Source organism: Eucyclogobius newberryi, unplaced genomic scaffold (assembly GCF_026437365.1).
Source record: "Eucyclogobius newberryi isolate DKJ021-1_F unplaced genomic scaffold, fEucNew1.0.hap1 SCAF_11, whole genome shotgun sequence".
NCBI lineage: Eukaryota > Metazoa > Chordata > Actinopteri > Gobiiformes > Gobiidae > Eucyclogobius > Eucyclogobius newberryi.
Genome location: NW_027315735.1, coordinates 37,788,483 through 37,807,041, shown reverse-complemented (window position 1 = coordinate 37,807,041; position 18,559 = coordinate 37,788,483). Strand labels below are relative to the sequence as shown.

The 18,559-nt window shown below is 46.0% G+C and overlaps 1 protein-coding gene across 1 annotated transcript in view; it reads right to left on the bottom strand.

The window, feature by feature from the left end:
* The window catches only part of LOC140354823 (MKRN2 opposite strand protein-like), a 54,528-nt gene that overhangs the window by 692 nt on the left and 35,277 nt on the right, over nucleotides 1–18,559 (bottom strand). The window contains exons 2-3 of the mRNA XM_072440065.1: nucleotides 9,540–9,589; nucleotides 7,403–7,571 (exon numbers count right to left, since the gene is read on the bottom strand). Of these exons, the coding sequence (XP_072296166.1) occupies nucleotides 7,403–7,571; nucleotides 9,540–9,589 (219 nt within the window). The remainder of the gene's footprint in view (nucleotides 1–7,402; nucleotides 7,572–9,539; nucleotides 9,590–18,559) is intronic.

The window sequence follows — 18,559 nt, the reverse complement described above, 5'->3', positions numbered from 1 at the left end:
CACACAGTACTCACAAAGTACTCACAAAGTACTCACACAGTACTCACAAAGTACTCACACAGTACTCACAAAGTACTCACAAAGTACTCACAAAGTACTCATAAAATACTCACACAGTACTCACACAGTACTCACGAAGTACTCACACAGTACTCACACAGTACTCACAAAGTACTCACACAGCACTCACACAGTACTCACAAAGTACTCACAAAGTACTCACAAAACACACAAAGTACTCACACAGTACTCACAAAGTACACAGAGTACTCACAAAGTACTCACAAATACTCACACAGTACTCACGCAGTACTCACGAAGTACTCACACAGTACTCACACAGTACTCAAAAAGTACTGACACAGTACTCACACACTACTCTCAATACTCACAAAGTACTCACACAGTACTCACACAGTACTCACAAAGTACTCACACAGTACTCACAAAGTACTCACAAAGTACTCACAAATACTCACAAAGTACTCACACAGTACTCACACAGTACTCACAAAGTACTCACAAAGTACTCACAAAACACACAAAGTACTCACACAGTACTCACAAAGTACACACAGTACTCACAAAGTACTCACAAATACTCACACAGTACTCACGCAGTACTCACGAAGTACTCACACAGTACTCACACAGTACTCAAAAAGTACTGACACAGTACTCACACACTACTCTCAATACTCACAAAGTACTCACACAGTACTCACAAAGTATTCACAAATACTCACAAAGTACTCACACAGTACTCACAAAGTACACACAAAGTACTCACAGATACTCACAAAGTACTCACAAAGTACTCAAAAAGTACTCACAAAGTACTCACAAAGTACTCACACAGTACTCACAAAACACACAAAGTACTCACAAAGTACACACAAAACACACAAAGGCAAGTTTATTTGTGGCACGTTTCATGAGGCAGTTCAAAGCTTCACAGCAGAAAAAATCATTAAAATCACAAAGAAACGACAGAAACAGAAACAATCAAATGAACAAAATAAAAAAAAACATTTGGACAAATCCAAATGTATCGGACACATCCACAGCATTCCAGTTGTGACAGGCGTCTCCGGGATGTGACAGGCGTCTCCGGATGTGACAGGCATCTCCGGATGTGACAGGCGTCTCCGGATGTGACAGGCGTCTCCGGGATGTGACAGGCGTCTCCGGATGTGACAGGCATCTCCGGATGTGACAGGCGTCTCCGGGATGTGACAGGCGTCTCCGGATGTGACAGGCGTCTCCGGATGTGACAGGCGTCTCCGGGATGTGAGAGGCGTCTCCGGGATGTGACAGGCGTCTCCGGATGTGACAGGCGTCTCCGGATGTGACAGGCGTCTCCGGATGTGACAGGCGTCTCCGGGATGTGACAGGCATCTCCGGATGTGACAGGCGTCTCCGGGATGTGACAGGCGTCTCCGGATGTGACAGGCGGGATGTGACAGGCGTCTCCGGATGTGACAGGCGTCTCCGGATGTGACAGGCGTCTCCGGATGTGACAGGCGTCTCCGGGATGTGACAGGTGTCTCCGGATGTGACAGGCGTCTCCGGATGTGACAGGCGTCTCCGGGATGTGACAGGCGTCTCCGGGATGTGACAGGGGTCTCCGGATGTGACAGGCGTCTCCGGGATGTGACAGGCGTCTCCGGGATGTGACAGGCGTCTCCGGGATGTGACAGGCGTCTCCGGGTGTGACAGGCGTCTCCGGATGTGACAGGCGTCTCCGGGATGTGACAGGCGTCTCCGGATGTGACAGGCGTCTCCGGGATGTGACAGGCGTCTCCGGGATGTGACAGGCGTCTCCGGGATGTGACAGGCGTCTCCGGATGTGACAGGCGTCTCCGGGATGTGACAGGCGTCTCCGGGATGTGACAGGCGTCTCCGGATGTGACAGGCGTCTCCGGGATGTGACAGGCGTCTCCGGATGTGACAGGCGTCTCCGGATGTGACAGGCGTCTCCGGGATGTGACAGGCGTCTCCGGGATGTGACAGGCGTCTCCGGATGTGACAGGCGTCACATCACTTTTAGATTGATTTGTTCCCATATCCGCGCGCTTTCTGCCTCTGCAGACGTCTGTGCTGAGCGTATGTGTCTTTGACCACGCCTCTCTGGGACACGACTCCTTCTGATGTGTGTTTGTGTCTTTAACGACAGTGTGTGTTCTGACCCTGTCTCCAGTGTGTCTGACCCTGTCCCCAGTGTGAGTTCTGACCCTGTCCCCAGTGTGTCTGACCCTGTCTCCAGTGTGTCTGACTCTGTCCCCAGTGTGTCTGACCCTGTCCCCAGTGTGTCTGACCCTGTCTCCAGTGTGTCTGACCCTGTCTCCAGTGTGTCTGACCCTGTCTCCAGTGTGTCCGACCCTGTCCCCAGTGTGAGTTCTGACCGTGTCCCCAGTGTGTCTGACCCTGTCCCCAGTGTGTGTTCTGAACCTGTCCCCAGTGTGTCTGAACCTGTCCCCAGTGTGTGTTCTGAACCTGTCCCCAGTGTGTCTGAACCTGTCCCCAGTGTGTGTTCTGACCCTGTCCCCAGTGTGTCTGACCCTGTCCCCAGTGTGTGTTCTGACCCTGTCCCCAGCGTGTGTTCTGACCCTGTCCCCAGTGTGTCTGACCTTGTCCCCCAGTGTGTCTGACCCTGTCCCCAGTGTGTCTGACCCTGTCCCCAGTGTGTCTGACCTTGTCCCCAGTGTGTCTGACCCTGTCCCCAGTGTGTCCGACCTTGTCCCCAGTGTGTCTGACCCTGTCCCCAGTGTGTCTGACCGTGTCTCCAGCGTGTGTTCTGACCCTGTCCCCAGTGTGTCTGACCCTGTCCCCAGTCTGTGTTCTGACCCTGTCCCCAGTGTGTCTGACCCTGTCCCCAGTGTGTCTGACCTTGTCCCCAGTGTGTCTGACCCTGTCCCCAGTGTGTCTGACCCTGTCCCCAGTGTGAGTTCTGACCCTGTCCCCAGTGTGTCTGACCCTGTCCCCAGTGTGAGTTCTGACCCTGTCCCCAGTGTGTCTGACCCTGTCCCCAGTGTGTCTGACCCTGTGTCCAGTGTGTCTGACCCTGTGTCCAGTGTGTCTGACCCTGTCCCCAGTGTGTGTTCTGACCCTGTCCCCAGTGTGTCTGAACTTGTCCCCAGTGTGTCTGACATTGTCCCCAGTGTGTCTGACCCTGTCCCCAGTGTGTCTGACCCTGTCCCCAGTGTGTCTGACCCTGTCCCCAGTGTGTGTTCTGACCCTGTCCCCAGTGTGTCTGACCCTGTCCCCAGTGTGTGACCCTGTCCCCAGTGTGTCTGACCCTGTCCCCAGTGTGTGTTCTGACCTTGTCCCCAGTGTGTCTGACCCTGTCCCCAGCGTGTCTGGCACCAGCAGGAGGCCGGTCCATGTTTAGTCCTGACTCTGGCACCAGCAGGAGGCCGGTCCATGTTTAGTCCTGACTCTGGCACCAGCAGGAGGCCGCTCCATGTTTAGTCCTGACTCTGGCACCAGCAGGAGGCCGGTCCATGTTTAGTCCTGACTCTGGGCACCAGCAGGAGGCCGGTCCATGTTTAGTCTTGACTCTGGCACCAGCAGGAGGCCGGTCCATGTTTAGTCCTGACTCTGGGCACCAGCAGGAGGCCGGTCCCTGAGGTCCTCAGAGTCCGAGATGGTTCATATGGCACTAACATATCCAAGATGTACTTTGGTGCTAGGCCATGGAGAGACTTGTACACAAGCAGAGCTGCTTTAAAGTCTATTCTCTGAGCCACAGGGGGCAGTGCAGAGACCTGAGAACAGGACTAATGTGATCATACTTCCTGGTTCTAGTCAGGACTAATGTGATGGTACTTCCTGGTTCTAGTCAGGACTAATGTGATGTACTTCCTGGTTCTAGTCAGGACTAATGTGATGTACTTCCTGGTTCTAGTCAGGACTAATGTGATGGTACTTCCTGGTTCTAGTCAGGACTAATGTGATGTACTTCCTGGTTCTAGTCAGGACTAATGTGATGGTACTTCCTGGTTCTAGTCAGGACTAATGTGATGGCACTTCCTGGTTCTAGTCAGGACTAATGTGATGTACTTCCTGGTTCTAGTCAGGACTAATGTGATGTACTTCCTGGTTCTAGTCAGGACTAATGTGATGGTACTTCCTGGTTCTAGTCAGGACTAATGTGATGTACTTCCTGGTTCTAGTCAGGACTAATGTGATCATACTTCCTGGTTCTAGTCAGGACTAATGTGATGGTACTTCCTGGTTCTAGTCAGGACTAATGTGATGGTACTTCCTGGTTCTTGTCAGGACTAATGTGATGGTACTTCTTGGTTCTAGTCAGGACTAATGTGATGTACTTCCTGGTTCTAGTCAGGACTAATGTGATGGTACTTCCTGGTTCTAGTCAGGACTAATGTGACGGTACTTCCTGGTTCTAGTCAGGACTAATGTGATGGTACTTCCTGGTTCTAGTCAGGACTAATGTGATGGTACTTCCTGGTTCTAGTCAGGACTAATGTGATGGTACTTCCTGGTTCTAGTCAGGACTAATGTGATGGTACTTCCTGGTTCTAGTCAGGACTAATGTGATGTACTTCCTGGTTCTAGTCAGGACTAATGTGATGTACTTCCTGGTTCTAGTCAGGACTAATGTGATGTACTTCCTGGTTCTAGTCAGGACTAATGTGATGGTACTTCCTGGTTCTAGTCAGGACTAATGTGATGTACTTCCTGGTTCTAGTCAGGACTAATGTGATGGTACTTCCTGGTTCTAGTCAGGACTAATGTGATGTACTTCCTGGTTCTAGTCAGGACTAATGTGATCATACTTCCTGGTTCTAGTCAGGACTAATGTGATGGTACTTCCTGGTTCTAGTCAGGACTAATGTGATGGTACTTCCTGGTTCTAGTCAGGACTAATGTGATGGTACTTCCTGGTTCTAGTCAGGACTAATGTGATGGCACTTCCTGGTTCTAGTCAGGACTAATGTGATGTACTTCCTGGTTCTAGTCAGGACTAATGTGATGGTACTTCCTGGTTCTAGTCAGGACTAATGTGATGTACTTCCTGGTTCTAGTCAGGACTAATGTGATGGTACTTCCTGGTTCTAGTCAGGACTAATGTGATGGTACTTCCTGGTTCTAGTCAGGACTAATGTGATGGTACTTCCTGGTTCTAGTCAGGACTAATGTGATCATACTTCCTGGTTCTAGTCAGGACTAATGTGATGGTACTTCCTGGTTCTAGTCAGGACTAATGTGATGGTACTTCCTGGTTCTAGTCAGGACTAATGTGATGTACTTCCTGGTTCTAGTCAGGACTAATGTGATGGTACTTCCTGGTTCTATTCAGGACTAATGTGATGTACTTCCTGGTTCTAGTCAGGACTAATGTGATGGTACTTCCTGGTTCTAGTCAGGACTAATGTGATGTACTTCCTGGTTCTAGTCAGGACTAATGTGATGGTACTTCCTGGTTCTAGTCAGGACTAATGTGATGTACTTTCTGGTTCTAGTCAGGACTAATGTGATTATACTTCCTGGTTCTAGTCAGGACTAATGTGATGTACTTCCTGGTTCTAGTCAGGACTAATGTGATGGTACTTCCTGGTTCTAGTCAGGACTAATGTGATGGTACTTCCTGGTTCTAGTCAGGACTAATGTGATGGTACTTCCTGGTTCTAGTCAGGACTAATGTGATGGTACTTCCTGGTTCTAGTCAGGACTAATGTGACGGTACTTCCTGGTTCTAGTCAGGACTAATGTGATGGTACTTCCTGGTTCTAGTCAGGACTAATGTGATGGTACTTCCTGGTTCTAGTCAGGACTAATGTGATCATACTTCCTGGTTCTAGTCAGGACTAATGTGATGTACTTCCTGGTTCTAGTCAGGACTAATGTGATGGTACTTCCTGGTTCTAGTCAGGACTAATGTGATGGTACTTCTTGGTTCTATTCAGGACTAATGTGATGGTACTTCCTGGTTCTAGTCAGGACTAATGTGATGGTACTTCTTGGTTCTAGTCAGGACTAATGTGATGGTACTTCCTGGTTCTAGTCAGGACTAATGTGATGGTACTTCTTGGTTCTAGTCAGGACTAATGTGATGGTACTTCCTGGTTCTAGTCAGGACTAATGTGATGTACTTCCTGGTTCTAGTCAGGACTAATGTGATCATACTTCCTGGTTCTAGTCAGGACTAATGTGATGTACTTCCTGGTTCTAGTCAGGACTAATGTGATGGTACTTCCTGGTTCTAGTCAGGACTAATGTGATGGTACTTCCTGGTTCTAGTCAGGACTAATGTGATGGTACTTCCTGGTTCTAGTCAGGACTAATGTGATGGTACTTCCTGGTTCTAGTCAGGACTAATGTGACGGTACTTCCTGGTTCTAGTCAGGACTAATGTGATGGTACTTCCTGGTTCTAGTCAGGACTAATGTGATGGTACTTCCTGGTTCTAGTCAGGACTAATGTGATCATACTTCCTGGTTCTAGTCAGGACTAATGTGATGTACTTCCTGGTTCTAGTCAGGACTAATGTGATGGTACTTCCTGGTTCTAGTCAGGACTAATGTGACGGTACTTCCTGGTTCTAGTCAGGACTAATGTGATGTACTTCCTGGTTCTAGTCAGGACTAATGTGATGGTACTTCCTGGTTCTAGTCAGGACTAATGTGATGGTACTTCTTGGTTCTAGTCAGGACTAATGTGATGGTACTTCTTGGTTCTAGTCAGGGTTAGGGTTAGGGTTTGGAGAGACCAGTGAGGAGACTGTTACAGTCTAATCTACTGGAGACAAACACATGGATAAATCGCGCTAAATCTGGTTTTAACACTATATTTTTGATGTTTTTAGATGTAAAAAGCTGCTGATGTTATTGATCTGATCTGTTAAAGTCTGAGTTCATTATTACCTCCAGATTTATCACTTGATTTGTAGGTTTTAGAGCGAGACTCTGGAGGTGACGCTGACACACAAAGTACTCACAAAACCCACAAAACTCACAAAACACACAAAACTCACAAAATACTCACAAAACACACAAAGTACTCACAACATACATAAAACACACAAAGTACACACAAAACACACAAAATACTCACAAAACACACAAAACACACAAAACACACAAAACACACGAAATACTCACAAAACACACAAAGTACTCACAACATACATAAAACACACAAAGTACACACAAAACTCACAAAGTACTCACAACATACATAAAACACACAAAGTACACACAAAACACACAAAACACACAAAACACACAAAACACACAAAACAGACAAAACACACAAGACTCACAAAGTACTCACAAAGTACACACAAAACACACAAAGTACACACAAAGTACACACAAGCGCTAACAAATACTGAGGGAAATGCCTCAGGAGCCATGATGTGTGTGTGCAGCCTTACCTGGTCCAGAGCGGGTCCCAGGACGAGTTCTGACAGAACCGCTCCAGATACTGGTCCCATCGGTCCAGGAGGTGGAACATGTCGGGTCTGACCAGAGGAACCACCACAGCTTCTTCCCAACCCTCCGGGTCTCTGCGCACGCCGCCCGACGTGTAGTTATACACCAGCCCTGAGAGACCGGGTTCAGACCGGGTTCAGACCGGGTTCAGACCTGGTTCAGACCTGGTTTAGACCTGGTTTAGACCTGGTTTAGACCTGATTCAGACCTGGTTCGGACCTGGTTTGGACCTGGTTTAGTCCTGGTTTAGACAGGGTTCGGACCAGGTACAGACCAGGTTCAGACCAGGTTTAGACCTGGCTTGGACCTGGTTTGGACCTGGTTTAGTCCTGGTTTAGACGGGGTTTAGACCGGGTTCAGACCAGGTTCAGACTAGGTTCAGACCGGGTTCAGACCGGGTTCAGACCGGGTTCAGACCAGGTTCAGACCGGGTTCAGACCGGGTTCACACCAGGTTCAGACCAGGTTTAGACCTGTTTTAGACCAGGTTCAGACCAGGTTCAGGACCTGGTTTAGACCTGGTTTAGACCGGGTTCAGACCTGGTTCAGACCTGGTTCATACCTGTTTTAGACCGGGTTCAGACTGGGTTCAGACCAGGTTCAGACCTGGTTTAGACCTGGTTTAGACCGGGTTTAGACTGGGTTCAAACCAGGTTCAGACCTGGTTCAGGACCTGGTTCAGACCTGGTTTAGACCTGTTTTAGACCGGGTTTAGACCTGGTTCAGACCTGGTTTAGACCAGGTTCAGACCAGGTTCAGACCTGGTTTGGACCTGGTTTTGACCTGGTTTAGACCTGGTTCAGACTTGTTTTAGACCGGGTTCAGACCTGTTTTAGACCGGGTTCAGACCAGGTTTAGACCTGGTTTAGACCTGGTTTAGACCTGGTTCGGACCTGTTTTAGACCTGGTTTAGACCTGGTTCAGACCTGGTTTAGACCTGGTTCGGACCTGGTTTGGACCTGGTTTAGACCGGGTTCAGACTGGGTTCAGACCTGGTTCAGACCAGGTTCAGACCTGTTTTAGACCGGGTTCAGACCAGGTTCAGACCAGGTTCAGACCAGGTTTAGACCTGGTTTAGACCTGGTTTAGACCTGGTTTAGACCTGGTTCGGACCTGTTTTAGACCGGGTTTAGACCTGGTTCAGACCTGGTTTAGACCGGGTTTAGACCTGGTTTAGACCTGTTTTAGACCGGGTTCAGACCGGGTTCAGACCTGGTTCAGACCTGGTTTTGACCTGTTTTAGACCGGGTTTAGACCGGGTTCAGACCGGGTTCAGACCGGGTTCAGACCGGGTTCAGACCTGGATTGGACTGGGTTTAGACCTGGTTCAGACCTAGTTTAGACCTGGTTTAGACCTGGTTTGGACCGGGTTTAGACCTGTTTTAGACCTGTTTTAGACCGGATTCAGACCGGGTTCAGACCAGGTTCAGACCAGGTTTAGACCTGTTTTAGACCAGGTTCAGACCTGGTTCAGGACCTGGTTTAGACCGGGTTTAGACTGGGTTCAAACCAGGTTCAAACCAGGTTCAGACCAGGTTCAGACCTGGTTCAGACATGGTTTAGACCTGTTTTAGACCGGGTTTAGACCTGGTTCAGACCTGGTTTAGACCAGGTTCAGACCAGGTTCAGACCTGGTTTAGACCTGGTTCAGACCTGGTTCAGACTGGGTTTAGACCAGGTTCAGACCGGGTTCAGACCGGGTTCAGACCGGGTTCAGACCAGGTTCAGACCAGGTTCAGACCTGGTTCAGACCAGGTTCAGACCTGTTTTAGACCGGGTTTAGACCTGGTTCAGACCTGGTTTAGACCTGGTTTTGACCTGTTTCAGACCTGGTTCAGACCTGGTTCAGACCGGGTTTAGACCGGGTTCAGACCTGGTTCAGACCTGGTTCAGACCGGGTTTAGACCGGGTTCAGACCGGGTTCAGAACGGGTTCAGACCTGGTTCAGACCTGGTTCAGACCTGGTTCAGACCGGGTTTAGACCGGGTTCAGACCGGGTTCAGAACGGGTTCAGACCTGGTTCAGACCGGGTTCAGACCGGGTTTAGACCGGGTTCAGACCGGGTTCAGACCGGGTTTACCTTTTGTGTTGGAGATCCCTGTGTGGAGGTCGGCAGCTCCATCAAACTCTCTGAAACACAAAGTCAGAAGTTTGAAAAACTGTATAAGTTCAAGAAAAACTAGATCATGTGCAATGACTGAAGCTATTGCAAGTGTCTGCGTTCTTGCGTAAAAGTACTACATATGTGTAAAAGTACTACATATGTGTAAAAGTACTACATATGTGTAAAAGTACTACATGTGTGTAAAAGTACTACATGTGTGTAATGGTACTACATGTGTGTAAAAGTACTACATGTGTGTAAAAGTACTACATGTGTGTTAAAGTACTACATGTGTGTAATGGTACTACATGAGTGTAAAAGTACTACATGTGTGTAAAAGTACTACATGTGTGTAATGGTACTACATGTGTGTAAAAGTACTACATGTGTGTAATGGTACTACATGAGTGTAAAAGTACTACATGTGTGTAAAAGTACTACATGTGTGTAATGGTACTACATGTGTGTAAAAGTACTACATGTGTGTAATGGTATTATATGTGTGTAAAAGTACTACATGTGTGTAAAAGTACTACATGTGTGTAATGGTACTACATGTGTGTAATGGTACTACATGTGTGTAAAAGTACTACATGTGTGTAATGGTACTACATGTGTGTAAAAGTACTACATATGTGTAATGGTACTACATGTGTGTAATGGTACTACATGTGTGTAAAAGTACTACATGTGTGTAATGGTACTACATGTGTGTAAAAGTACTACATGTGTGTAATGGTACTACATGTGTGTAAAAGTACTACATGTGTGTAAAAGTACTACATGTGTGTAATGGTACTACATGTGTGTAAAAGTACTACATGTGTGTAATGGTACTACATGTGTGTAAAAGTACTACATGTGTGTAAAAGTACTACATGTGTGTAATGGTACTACATGTGTGTAAAAGTACTACATGTGTGTAAAAGTACTACATGTGTGTAATGGTACTACATGTGTGTTAAAGTACTACATGTGTGTAAAAGTACTACATATGTGTAATGGTACTACATGTGTGTAATGGTACTACATGTGTGTAAAAGTACTACATGTGTGTAATGGTACTACATGTGTGTAAAAGTACTACATGTGTGTAATGGTACTACATGTGTGTAAAAGTACTACATGTGTGTAAAAGTACTACATGTGTGTAATGGTACTACATGTGTGTTAAAGTACTACATGTACATCCACGGAGAAAACCGGAAATGCAGGGGGAATACGTACGTACATACGTCACTGGAGCGTCAGCTCTGATTGGCTGCAGCGGCTGCTACGCTTCAGCTGCAGAGACCTCAACATATCTGAACGCATCGCGTAAGCCGCATCGGCCGCATCGGCCGGCTCATACGCGCTCAAAGCGCCGAGAGCGTAAAAAAACGCACCAAATCGCGCCGCAAAAAACGAAGAAATTGCGCCGCAGATAACGCACTACGCGCTCGACGCACGTTTACTATAGACTTTAATGTAAAGTCTGGACGCTTCGGCCGCCGCGGTGTGGAAGAGGCTTTAGTAGTAGTACTACTAGTACAGGTAGTACTGGTAGTACTGGTAGTACTGGTAGTACTGGTAGTTTGTTGAAGTGTGAAGTTGTGTAAAGAAGTGTAACGGCGCCGTGTGGATCCACAAGCTCCATTTTATTGGAGTTGGGGCGGAGCCGATGGCGTCTATGACTTTCATCCATGTTCAGGGTCAAAAATGCCCGAGTCTGAACGAAAAGAACACGAAGAACACGAAGAACACGAAGAACACGATGAACACGAAGAACACGACGAACACGACGAACACGACGAACACGAAGAACACGACGAACACGACGAACACGATGAACACGAAGAACACGAAGAACACGATGAACACGAAGAACACGAAGAAAACGATGAACACGAAGAACACGAAGAACACGATGAACACGATGAACACAAAGAACAAGAAGAACACGAAGAACACGAAGAACACGAAGAACACGATGAACACGAAGAACACGAAGAACACGATGAACACGAAGAACACGAAGAACACGAAGAATACGAAGAACACGAAGAACACGATGAACACGAAGAACACGAAGAACAAGATGAACACGAAGAACACGAAGAACACGAAGAACACGATGAACACGAAGGACACGAAGAACACGATGAACAAGATGAACACGAAGAACACGAAGAACACGATGAACACGAAGAACACGAAGAACAAGATGAACACGAAGGACACGAAGAACACGATTAACTAGATGAACATGATGAACACGAAGAACACGAAGAACACGATGAACACGAAGGACACGAAGAACACGATGAACAAGATGAACACGAAGAACACGAAGAACACGAAGAACACGAAGAACACGATGAACACGATGAACACGATGAACACGATGAACACGAAGAACACGAAGAACACGATGAACAAGATGAACATGAAGAACACGAAGAACACGATGAACACGAAGAACACGATGAACAAGTTGAACACGAAGAACACGAAGAACACGAAGAACACGAAGAACACGATGAACACGATGAACACGAAGAACACGAAGAACACGATGAACACGAAGAACACGAAGAACGCGATGAACACGAAGAACACGAAGAACACGAAGAACACGAAGAACACGATGAACACGAAGAACACGAAGAACACGATGAACACGATGAACACAAAGAACACGAAGAACACGAAGAACACGAAGAACACGAAGAACACGAAGAATACGAAGAACACGAAGAACACGAAGAACACGAAGAACACGAAGAACAAGATGAACACGAAGAACACGAAGAACACGAAGAACACGAAGAACACGATGAACACGAAGAACACGAAGAACACGATGAACACGATGAACACGATGAACACAAAGAACACGAAGAACACGAAGAACACGAAGAACACGAAGAACACGAAGAACACGAGGAACACGAAGAACAAGATGAACGCGAAGAACGCGAAGAACACGAAGAACACGATGTACACGATGAACACAAAGAACACGAAGAACACGAAGAACACGAAGAACACGAAGAACACGATGAACACGAAGAACACGAACAACACGAAGAACAAGATGAACAAAAAGAACACAAAGAACACGAAGAACACGAAGAACACGAAGAACACGAAGAACACGAAGAACACGAAGAACACGATGAACACGAAGAACACGATGAACACGAAGAACACGATGAACACGAAGAACACGAAGAAAACGAAGAACACGATGAACACGATGAACACGATGAACACGATGAACAAGATGAACACGAAGAACACGATGAACACGAACAACACGAAGAACACGAAGAACACGATGAACACGAAGAACACGAAGAACACGATGAACACGATGAACACGAAGAACACGATGAACACGAAGAACACGATGAACACGAAGAACACGATGAACACGATGAACACGAAGAACAAGATGAACGCGAAGAACGTGAAGAACACGAAGAACACGATGAACACGATGAACACAAAGAACACGAAGAACACGAAGAACACGAAGAACACGAAGAACACGAAGAACAAGATGAACACAAAGAACACGAAGAACACGAAGAACACAAAGAACACAAAGAACACGATGAACACGAAGAACACGAAAAACACGATGAACACGATGAACACAAAGAACACGAAGAACACGAAGAACACGAAGAACACGAAGAACACGAAGAACACGAAGAACACGAAGAACACGAAGAACAAGATGAACACGATGAACACGAAGAAGACGAAGAACACGAAGAACAAGATGAACACGAAGAACACGAAGAACACGAAGAACACGAAGAACACGATGAACACGAGGAACACGAAGAACACGAAGAACACGAAGAACACGAAGAACACGAAGAACACGAAGAACAAGATGAACACGAAGAACACGAAGAACACGAAGAACACGAAGAACACGATGAACACGATGAACACGAAGAACACGAAGAACACGATGAACACGATGAACACGAACAACACGAAGAACACGATGAACACGAAGAACACGAAGAACACGAAGAACACGATGAACAAGATGAACACGAAGAACACGAAGAAAACGAAGAACACGAAGAACACGAAGAACACGATGAACACGATGAACACGAAGAACACGATGAACACGATGAACACGAAGAACACGATGAACACGATGAACACGAAGAACACGAAGAACACGAAGAACACAATGAACACGAAGAACACAATGAACACGAAGAACACGATGAACACAATGAACATGAAGAACACGAAGAACACGAAGAACACGATGAACACGAAGAACACGAAGAACACGAAGAACACGAAGAACACGATGAACACGAAGAACACGATGAACACGAAGAATAAGAAAGAACACGATGAACACGATGAACACGATGAACACGAACACGATGAACACGATGAACACGATGAACACGAAGAACACGAAGAACACGATGAACACGAAGAACAAGATGAACACGATGAACGTGAAGAATAAGAAAGAACACGATGAACACGATGAACACGATGAACACGAAGAACACGATGAACACGAAGAACACGATGAACACGATGAACACGATGAACACGAAGAACACGATGAACACGATGAACACGAAGAACACGATGAACACGATGAACACGATGAACACGAAGAACACGAAGAAAACGATGAACACGAAGAACACGAAGAACACGATGAACAAGATGAACACGAAGAACACGAAGAACACGAAGAACACGAAGAACACGATGAACACGAAGGACACGAAGAACACGATGAACAAGATGAACACGAAGAACACGAAGAACACGAAGAACACGAAGAACACGATGAACACGATGAACACGAAGAACACGAAGAACACGATGAACACGAAGGACACGAAGAACACGATGAACAAGATGAACACGAAGAACACGAAGAACACGATGAACACGAAGAACACGATGAACAAGATGAACACGAAGAACACGAAGAACACGAAGAACACGAAGAACACGATGAACACGATGAACACGAAGAACACGATGAACACGATGAACACAAAGAACACGAAGAACACGAAGAACACGAAGAACACGAAGAACACGATGAACACGAAGAACACGAAGAACACGATGAACACGATGAACACAAAGAACACGAAGAACACGAAGAACACGAAGAATACGAAGAACACGAAGAACACGATGAACACGAAGAACACGAAGAACAAGATGAACACGAAGGACACGAAGAACACGATGAACAAGATGAACACGAAGAACACGAAGAACACGAAGAACACGATAAACACGAAGGACACGAAGAACACGATGAACAAGATGAACACGAAGAACACTAAGAACACGATGAACACGAAGAACACGAAGAACACGATGAACACGAAGAACACGAAGAACAAGATGAACACGAAGAACACGAAGAACACAAAGAATACGAAGAACACGATGAACACGATGAACACGAAGAACACGAAGAACACGATGAACACGAAGAACACGAAGAACGCGATGAACACGAAGAACACGAAGAACACGAAGAACGCGAAGAACGCGATGAACACGAAGAACACGAAGAACACGATGAACACGATGAACACAAAGAACACGAAGAACACGAAGAACACGAAGAACACGAAGAACACGAAGAATACGAAGAACACGAAGAACACGATGAACACGAAGAACACGAAGAACAAGATGAACACGAAGAACACGAAGAACACGAAGAACACGAAGAACACGATGAACACGAAGAACACGAAGAACAAGATGAACACGAAGAACACGAAGAACACGAAGAACACGATGAACACGATGAACACGATGAACACAAAGAACACGAAGAACACGAAGAACACGAAGAACACGAAGAACACGAAGAACACGAGGAACACGAAGAACAAGATGAACGCGAAGAACGCGAAGAACACGAAGAACACGATGTACACGATGAACACAAAGAACACGAAGAACACGAAGAACACGAAGAACACGAAGAACACGATGAACACGAAGAACACGAACAACACGAAGAACAAGATGAACAAAAAGAACACAAAGAACACGAAGAACACGAAGAACACGAAGAACACGAAGAACACGAAGAACACGATGAACACGAAGAACACGAAGAACACGATGAACACGAAGAACACGATGAACACGAAGAACACGAAGAAAACGAAGAACACGATGAACACGATGAACACGATGAACAAGATGAACACGAAGAACACGATGAACACGAACAATACGAAGAACACGAAGAACACGATGAACACGAAGAACACGAAGAACACGATGAACACGATGAACACGAAGAACACGATGAACACGAAGAACACGATGAACACGAAGAACACGATGAACACGATGAACACGAAGAACAAGATGAACGCGAAGAACGTGAAGAACACGAAGAACACGATGAACACGATGAACACAAAGAACACGAAGAACACGAAGAACACGAAGAACACGAAGAACACGAAGAACAAGATGAACACAAAGAACACGAAGAACACGAAGAACACAAAGAACACAAAGAACACGATGAACACGAAGAACACGAAAAACACGATGAACACGATGAACACAAAGAACACGAAGAACACGAAGAACACGAAGAACACGAAGAACACGAAGAACACGAAGAACAAGATGAACACGATGAACACGAAGAAGACGAAGAACACGAAGAACAAGATGAACACGAAGAACACGAAGAACACGAAGAACACGAAGAACACGATGAACACGAGGAACACGAAGAACACGAAGAACACGAAGAACACGAAGAACACGAAGAACACGAAGAACACGAAGAACAAGATGAACACGAACAACACGAAGAACACGAAGAACACGAAGAACACGATGAACACGATGAACACGAAGAACACGAAGAACACGATGAACACGATGAACACGAACAACACGAAGAACACGATGAACACGAAGAACACGAAGAACACGAAGAACACGATGAACAAGATGAACACGAAGAACACGAAGAAAACGAAGAACACGAAGAACACGAAGAACACGATGAACACGATGAACACGAAGAACACGATGAACACAATGAACACGAAGAACACGAAGAATACGAAGAACACGAAGAACACGATGAACACGAAGAACACGAAGAACAAGATGAACACGAAGAACACGAAGAACACGAAGAACACGATGAACACGAAGGACACGAAGAACACGATGAACACGATGAACACGAAGAACACGAAGAACACGATGAACAAGATGAACATGAAGAACACGAAGAACACGATGAACACGAAGAACACGATGAACAAGATGAACACGAAGAACACGAAGAACACGAAGAACACGAAGAACACGATGAACACGATGAACACGAAGAACACGAAGAACACGATGAACACGAAGAACACGAAGAACGCGATGAACACGAAGAACACGAAGAACACGAAGAACACGAAGAACGCGATGAACACGAAGAACACGAAGAACACGATGAACACGATGAACACAAAGAACACGAAGAACACGAAGAACACGAAGAACACGAAGAACACGAAGAATACGAAGAACACGAAGAACACGATGAACACGAAGAACACGAAGAACAAGATGAACACGAAGAACACGAAGAACACGAAGAACACGAAGAACACGATGAACACGAAGAACACGAAGAACACGATGAACACGATGAACACGATGAACACAAAGAACACGAAGAACACGAAGAACACGAAGAACACGAAGAACACGAAGAACACGAGGAACACGAAGAACAAGATGAACGCGAAGAACGCGAAGAACACGAAGAACACGATGTACACGATGAACACAAAGAACACGAAGAACACGAAGAACACGAAGAACACGAAGAACACGATGAACACGAAGAACACGAACAACACGAAGAACAAGATGAACAAAAAGAACACAAAGAACACGAAGAACACGAAGAACACGAAGAACACGAAGAACACGAAGAACACGAAGAACACGATGAACACGAAGAACACGAAGAACACGATGAACACGAAGAACACGATGAACACGAAGAACACGAAGAAAACGAAGAACACGATGAACACGATGAACACGATGAACAAGATGAACACGAAGAACACGATGAACACGAACAACACGAAGAACACGAAGAACACGATGAACACGAAGAACACGAAGAACACGATGAACACGATGAACACGAAGAACACGATGAACACGAAGAACACGATGAACACGAAGAACACGATGAACACGATGAACACGAAGAACAAGATGAACGCGAAGAACGTGAAGAACACGAAGAACACGATGAACACGATGAACACAAAGAACACGAAGAACACGAAGAACACGAAGAACACGAAGAACACGAAGAACAAGATGAACACAAAGAACACGAAGAACACGAAGAACACAAAGAACACAAAGAACACGATGAACACGAAGAACACGAAAAACACGATGAACACGATGAACACAAAGAACACGAAGAACACGAAGAACACGAAGAACACGAAGAACACGAAGAACACGAAGAACACGAAGAACACGAAGAACAAGATGAACACGATGAACACGAAGAAGACGAAGAACACGAAGAACAAGATGAACAAGAAGAACACGAAGAACACGAAGAACACGAAGAACACGATGAACACGAGGAACACGAAGAACACGAAGAACACGAAGAACACGAAGAACACGAAGAACACGAAGAACAAGATGAACACGAAGAACACGAAGAACACGAAGAACACGAAGAACACGATGAACACGATGAACACGAACAACACGAAGAACACGATGAACACGAAGAACACGAAGAACACGAAGAACACGAAGAACACGAAGAACACGAAGAACAAGATGAACACGAAGAACACGATGAACACGAAGAACACGAAGAACACGATGAACACGATGAACACGAACAACACGAAGAACACGATGAACACGAAGAACACGAAGAACACGAAGAACAC